The sequence below is a fragment of the Cariama cristata genome, unplaced genomic scaffold (assembly GCF_000690535.1).
Source record: "Cariama cristata isolate BGI_N322 unplaced genomic scaffold, ASM69053v1 scaffold14374, whole genome shotgun sequence".
In the NCBI taxonomy this organism is placed as follows: Eukaryota; Metazoa; Chordata; class Aves; order Cariamiformes; family Cariamidae; genus Cariama; species Cariama cristata.
Genome location: NW_009614768.1, coordinates 7,271 through 14,929, shown reverse-complemented (window position 1 = coordinate 14,929; position 7,659 = coordinate 7,271). Strand labels below are relative to the sequence as shown.

At 42.7% G+C, this 7,659-nt stretch overlaps 1 protein-coding gene across 1 annotated transcript in view; it reads right to left on the bottom strand.

Moving 5' to 3' along the window:
* Nucleotides 1–626: 626 nt before the first annotated feature.
* Nucleotides 627–7,659, bottom strand: part of MAU2 (MAU2 sister chromatid cohesion factor) — a gene marked incomplete at its 5' end in the record, with an annotated part of 14,269 nt that continues 7,236 nt past the window's right edge. Inside the window, 8 exons of the mRNA XM_009699550.1 lie at nt 627–764; nt 2,233–2,360; nt 4,062–4,152; nt 4,762–4,873; nt 5,340–5,417; nt 5,664–5,713; nt 6,730–6,813; nt 7,102–7,167. Of these exons, the coding sequence (XP_009697852.1) occupies nt 690–764; nt 2,233–2,360; nt 4,062–4,152; nt 4,762–4,873; nt 5,340–5,417; nt 5,664–5,713; nt 6,730–6,813; nt 7,102–7,167 (684 nt within the window). The remainder of the gene's footprint in view (nt 765–2,232; nt 2,361–4,061; nt 4,153–4,761; nt 4,874–5,339; nt 5,418–5,663; nt 5,714–6,729; nt 6,814–7,101; nt 7,168–7,659) is intronic.

Below are 7,659 nucleotides of genomic sequence, written 5' to 3'. Positions count from 1 at the left end.
CAGCCTGGAGACCGCTCCGAGGAGGCTCACACCCCACCCGCTGCAAACACCTTGCCCCTCAGAACTTGAATCTCGCCGATCTCATCCTTACTTTCACTGCAAGGCCACAAACAGCACTGGCAACGACTTGCACACAATGAGAAGGAAAGAATATTACCTCAGAAACTAAATTTAGAGCTTTAGGGCACCCTACAATCAATCATAATTTAATCCAATTATTCCCAGGAGTGGAAGGGCGCAGAAAACATTAAAACTGGCATGCATCATACTCCGGGGAAGGTTTTAAGTATTTAGAATGAATACAATTGGTATTCAAAACTGTGCGAGTCCTCTTCATTTTCTGTGACAATTTTTAAAAAGTAGGTATCTAACAATTTAAGGAACAAGTGTCCTTTGGACTAAACCTTAATTCTCAGTAAGAGGAAAGCAGATTAAAACCAGTAGGTATATACACACTAGCTGTATATTCACACACATTATGTAAAAGCAGCTTAAAATGCCCTTCTCACTTTGCAAGTCTATGAAATGTACGTTGTCTTTATGCAATCTGTTTCCTACAAGAGCCTCACTAGAAGAGGAATTTGCTGCCTTTTCTTTGAAGAAAAGATTTTGCATTAATTTTTTCTCCTTTTTTGGCATTTTTTTTTTTTTTTTCTCTTTAAGCACACTGTCCTGATAGTTATTCTGTTTCACAGGAGACTGGCCAGGCTGGTGGTGGGTCCGTTCTGTGCCTGGAACTGTACAGGAGGTGGTCCATCTGTCCACTGAAAGATAACAAACAGCATGAAAATCCTACAGCCGCTGCCTGGGGAAGGGAGGAACAGCAGCGAGGCCAGAGGAAGGAGCTTGCCACACCAACGTTCACTACCTTGAGATAATTAAAGATTTCATCACGAGAAGCTGCGTATCAGGTTTGACTTTGTTTTACATGCACGGAGCTCCCGTCCCTTGAACAGTATTTCTTTCAAAGCCACTCTGCGTGCCCGTCATTCCAAACCTAGCTGACTCCCGTGCTGAATCCAGGGTCAATGGCAATGAAGTGAAAGCATTTCCTGCTCTCGCAGGTAAACGTCTGACTGTCCAAACACGGGAAACCACAACTTGCACAAATGAGGGACCTAACTCTGCATGTGTTTGAGCCCATTATGCGCTGCAGCTATAGCGTTTCCAGAGCAAGTAAAGCTTCTGGCTCTCAATCATTTCATTACTAAAACATTTTCCTCTCACATTAGTCAAAATCTTCTAAAATGGGCAGATTTGTTTCTTAATCCTCTTCCCCCTCCAGATTTTTAATCCATCATAGATTATGCAAAAGCCAGCAATGGCAGAGGCGGGAGCGCGTCTCTGTGCCTGGCCCGTGGACTGTGCTCACGGGTGGAGGCAGGCACCTGGCCGTGAGGGTCCCTCCACAGGGGCTGCTTTGCAAACACTTTCATTCTCACAAGTCTCAGGATCCCTTTGCGAGCAAAGGCAGCAAACAGCGTCTTCCTATCGGCCCCTTTTTGCCCCCTTTCTTCTCCCCAAAAGGGAATATTAGAAAAAAAGATGTCAAGTTCCTCGCAGCTCGCATTCCCATTTGGACATTATTTCAGTCCAGAACAGTAAATTATCTTATGCCGTTGCTGAGTTGCAGCTTAGGGAACCATTCTATATTTTTAAAACTGTGTTAAAAATGTTTCTGACAGGAAGGACATCAATATTTGAAAGTCCAAAGAAACCTGCACCTTAAGGCAATGGCTATGCAGACACCAAATGGCATATTAACTGGCATATTAGCTTTATAGATAAATCAAGAAAACCAAGCTTAGGAATGCTAAAGTAACAGTAGGAACTGCAGCGTACAACACAGCATTCCCCAGAGCAAGGCAGACTGGATGACCCAAACATTACTATTAAACCTGAGAACGCAGTAAGCTTCTTTCAAAAGCAATAGTTGTCACCAAAGTGAACCGGCTCCCTGCTACAAAAGCCATTAAAAAAAAAAAGTTTTGGTGTACCAAGAAAACACTTCTAAGAAACAAAGACCATACCCACCAAATAACCTTTATAAAAATTAACTAATTTGAGTCACATTTCCTGTTATCAGTCCAGTCTAAATACTAGGAAGTAGACTGAATTTTGGCAACTTACTGAGAAGTGTGCTCAGCTGAAGAAAGGGTAGTGAAGGAAAGCAAAGCCTCAAAACAATTTTGCCTCAAAAATGCTCGCAACTGCAAGACGAAGAGTGCTTACCGTGATTAGATTGTGTTCTGGAAGACTGCATGCTTCGATGTGGTCCTGGAGGAGCTGCTGCGAGAAGTTCTGATGCATCTGTGCTGCCTCGTGTGCATCCATGGCGTTTCCACAGGCTTTGTTCAGGTCTGGAAGACAAGAGCATCGTGTGCTCACCAAGAAATGCTGTCTGGACTTCTTTTCAACTGACCCGCTCATCTGAAAGGTCTGTTCCCTATATCTGATGAATCCAATAATTGATTTAAACAGCCAATGTACCAAAGCCCCATCACTTCTGAATGGCAATCGCTTCTAAGAGAAGCGGGGGCATACGGGTAACCCTTTCCCAATAGCACTGGCAGTGCACATTGCAAGATTTGCTGTTATTTCAGTTTCCAACTATTAAAAATAACATTACAGTAGCTCTAAAAGGAGGAAGCAAACTCCTCACGCCAGCAAAAGCCCCCGTGCAGTTCGCGTTTTGTCTTTTTAGTTTCCAGCACCATCTAGTGGGAACAGGAAAGGCTGCCGGGTTTCTCACTGCAGCTCCAGGATTCAGCAACCCAAAGTTTCAGAGCCCAAGCAACGCTTTTTTTTTTTCCCCCTGGTGAATCCTTGCTTTTGGGGGACTACAGAAGCCTGCTGCTTTGCATACACCAAAAGCTGAGCCTAGTGTCTCGTCTTCTGTGAGGTTTACTCCCAGGTATTAGCTCAGATTTAAGAGCGGTAACCTATTAAGAATCACACAATTTCAGCTATAAATTACAAGCAGCACAGTGTAGCAGGGGCCGAGACGCTGCACTTCCTATCGACGAACACGTGGTTGTGTTTTGTTATTCCTCATCAAGCACCTTTTCTTTCAGGTAGGTGATTAGTTCTACAGGGAAAGCTCTTTGGAAAAAAAATCAAAGCAAAATGGACACTGCCTTTCGCTGTTCCCAGGCTAGCGGATACGACCGGAGGCAACAGCAGCTGAACACAGAGCGGTGTTTCATGCTGTACTATCAGCGTGTTTCAGTACATGAACTACCACTTGGAAATGAATAAGAAAAGTATTTCAATTGCCTGGAAGCGGTTTTGTAGCAAAGGCAACAGCAAAGCGGAAAATAAGCCTGGCCCACAGTGTTCAACGCAGAGCACCGTGCTTATAGTAAACATGACAATTTAATATAAATTGAAGCTGCGGGGTAAGTTCTTGGAAAAAGGGTAGAGTTACTGCTTTATTTTCTAGTGAGAGCAAATCAATTGCAGCATTAATGTTGACGTTCTGCCAAGAAGCTAGTCAATATTTGAACAAAGCATCCTGGGGCCTGTGTAAGTCAGATTAAACAGTATTTATGTATGAAGCAATATAATAGTCTTTTATATTTATTAAAGCCCATACACAGAAGCAAAGCCTAAGTGAAACTTAATCAAATGTTTACTACAATTGGAAGTGCAGTCAAAGCAAAGCAGAGCAGCAGCAGAGTAGATGCTACTGGGGTGCGAACTGGAGCCCGTTCGCAAGGGTCACCAGTTGAGCCGTTCGTATCATGAACTGCCGTCCGGCAACAGCAGGAGAAACCCAACTGCTGCCTCGCTCCAGTCACACGGGGACGTGGGAGCTCTGCGGGGCCTTCTCGCCCCAGACGTCTTACAGCCCCCCTCCCCAAAACCCACCCGGAGCATCTGACAGCAGCGCCAGAGCTGCGGATCAGTAACTGGAAGAACCATCGTGCACTTCCAGGCACTCTTTCATTTCATCTCTCGGCGAGTGCTGGCACTGACATCCATCCCCATCCTCAATCCCCAGGTCGGAGCCATGGGCTCTTTGCCGCTTTTTGTAAGTACAAGACCTGTTCCTAACTTACCTCTCAACAGAGCTGAAGACCACAGCTGCACAGACATGTCTGGTATCTTGCTTGCAAGCTGCATGGCTGGTACTACCATATTATTACTTTCCTGGTGAAGAGCAGATATCAAAATAAAATGGGTACGGTTTCCCCCACACTCCCTTGCGAATACACAGTACACAGAGATGTTAAATTTGTGACAAAAAATTTGTCTACTTTTAATTGCTGCCATGTTCTAGCTAACAAGTGGAAGTGCTTAATGGGACAATAACCCCAATGCATTTCATCTAAAGCTGTCTGGAATTTTGCCCTGTCCCAGGAATTACAGTGTCCATGTTGTGCAAAATAACAGAAATATTCCATGCATTCTGGCATATGGCGAGAATTAAGGAGCCTGTACCCACAATTCCTTCCAAAACAATCCAGTTGAATGATGTTATTTGTCCTTTATTCGGCTCCTTTTTTCAAGTGATTTCAGGCATTATAGAAACACGCACTTCTAGAACAGACTTCAAACACTACTACTTTGTTAAAGTGTTATTAAACATGCAAATTACAGCTACAGAATTATGTAAGTCAATAAGCTGGCAACTTCTAGTGGGATAGCAATAAACAAGCATTCTTAAAATAAGACTGATTTCACCAAATGTCCTGATTTTCTTTGGCAAATGACTAGTCAAACATTTACACGGTAATACCAGAGACAGTGAAGGCTTACCCTGTGATTCCCTAACACATAGAATATATGACCCAGGAGTACGAGAGAACACGCTGTTAATCGATTCAAGTCTTCCGCATTTGACATTTTCAGCGTCTCTCGCAAAAATCGTCTACCAAAACAGAGCAAAAATAAAGTGTTTTAAAAACTCCACTTGCCCTCCAGTATGTAAGAAACATCATTAAGAACTGAACTAACCCAACTGGCAAATATTAGCACTCAGGAATAAATGTGTGCTGCAGGTGACCTTAAACAAAGCACTCAATTCCCAAACCTCACCTTTCATTTAGCAAAAATGACTATAACAAAGGTCCTCCTTTGAAAAGCTTTTGTTTCAGAAGTGCCGCGGCAGAAGACTGCACAAGTAGCAGCATCAGCGTTCAGAACTAAAGAGATCTAAACCGAACAGCTTCCTGGTGTTTTCCCCTACGTAAAACAGATGGTTGACTAAACCCACAGGGAGAAGAGCTAGCAGGTTTAGAAAGCAAGGCCTCGGGGTTTTCATTTTGATCTTAAAAAGCTTGATTTAGTTTCTCCTTTCTTCCCCCCACCTTCCCAGTGCACCCATTTATACTCACTTTGCCTCGTTGTATCTTCCTTGAAAGAAGGAGAACAGACCTCGGATGTAGAAAGCTGCTGCTCGAAGACAGTGAGAGCTACGGACAAACCAACACATTGAAATCGAGGCCCTGGGCAGCGATTCCATGCATTACAGACAGATTTCAAGGAATCTGCTTAATAATCAAATCTCCAAACAAAACATTATATTTAATGCATGGTCAGAACTTCTGCCTTGAAAAGAAGTTGATTATTTTGTTTCCTTTTTTAAAAAGCCTGCTACAAATCCAGTGTTACCATCACCAATGCAAAATCAGCATGTAAATAGTTTCTGGAATTCTCACCTCACAGGAAAATTATGGTCTGGATTTATCCTTTCCAATAGACTGTAAAGCTACAAATTGGGAGAGGAAAAGAAAGAGAATCAGCATTTCTCACAAATACAGGCTTACAGTACTGACAGCAAGTGCTTTTATAGGAAGCGCACATCAAATCAAAATGGTGCAAGTCACCACAAACGCACTCAAGTTTACTTGTATGGTTAGATCATAGCACAGACATTCCAATATTAGGGGTTTTCAGGCCCATATTGATCCTAAAATCAAGTTTTATAGAAAATATCTTTCTCAGACTTTATAGAACTTTCTATACAATGTTAGTATTTCCTCGGAAAATTTCCAGCTGCCGTGTCTGAGCTGTTCAAGCTCCAAATGAATGCTCTATCAGATTTGCTACTTCATTAAAACCAGAAATCAACTAACCAAAAGAAAAAAGGTCAACTTTTTTAATTATTATTTTTGCTCTCTAAGCTTTTTAACAAAGTACTGTGTGCCTGGTGAAAAAGTTCACTTACAGCCCCTGCACGAAAAACCTGCAAGCACGTCTCTGAAAAGTTACTACTGCGGGATCAGAGAGGTCACTGCAAGAGCGCACACAGCTGAATTTTTGTATTACTATGGCTTCAGGCACACCGCTGAAGCAAATGAACCCACACGTGCACATACCTATTTCTGGATGTTTAGTTAAACCTTGCTAGGTTTTATATAATCTAATAAAACCCCTGAACAGATGGAAACCAAAGCAAACAGGTTGAATGAGTCAAGATGACAGGAGTTAACCACACACGTCACATCGGGAAGCTTGCCCTCCCCAGTGCCGTAGAGAATTCTGCATACGATCCAGAATACTCTGCTGATCCAGAACACTCCGCTTCGGTGGTTTGCAGCTAGGCCAGCTGATGCCACTGGTTCTTTACCATTAATTGACACTTCCCGGATTAAGGAGTTGCCCGGCTGCCAGACAAGGCACCGCTTTGCAAAAACGTGCAGAAAAAAGATAATCCAAGCACAGCATCAGTTTTCTTCCCAAGAAAGTTCTGACTTTCAGAACGACAGTCAGAGACCAGCTTACCTCTTGATGCCGGTTGCCTTCCCTGATGTACACACTGGCTAAGTTCGTCACAATAAATGCCCACAGTTCTTGATGTGTAGTGAGCTAAAATAAACAAGATACCAACAGCACAGTCAAATACTTCAGCATCTAACCCAGAATTTGCTCACCCCATATAAATCGCAGATCTGGTGTCTGATATTTCGCTATTAATAAATCCTCCCGACTTGAATTGTGATCAGCATAGAAAAAAAAAAGAACAAGTGCAACTAATGCAGATGATCTCCAGATTTCCCTTCCAACCTCAAGCCTTCAGTGACTCACACAACAATTGCAACGAGCCCTTTTCCACATTGAACATCCACAGTGAAGAGTTTGGGAAGGAAATCTTACCCTCAGTGCTGTAGTAAACTGTGCTTCTGCATTGTCCATGCAATTAACAGAAATGCAGTAGAGCCCCTGTAGAAGACATGGTATTTCTAAGGTAATGCATAATATAATTATAGCAAGCCAAGAATGCAAAGAAAGGCAAGCACAAACCCACAAAAGTCTCACGATATTAGCAGGAAAAAAGGTAACCAGCAAGTCTTAGTTTTGCTTGGCTCTGGGAAAAATAAGCAATTCCTACACAAAGTCCTTCAAAATAATATGCTCCTGTAAAAAAAAAACAAAACTCCTTCATCTAAAAAAAACCCAAACCTCTTAATTTCTTATAATACTCAAACAGCAACGCTACGTAAATTCTTCCCCTTACACAGTTCCCACAACATACTATCTCAAACATGCACAGTACAAATCTCCTGTATTCACTTTGCACACTGACTACCATGCTACACGTCACTTGTTTTAAAATATGGCATTTAAGCCTTTGACAGGCTTAAATAACACCCGGCGCAAGTCCCCACAGCAGGACTGGCAACCGATAAACGCAGACCCCATTGCTCAGCAGGA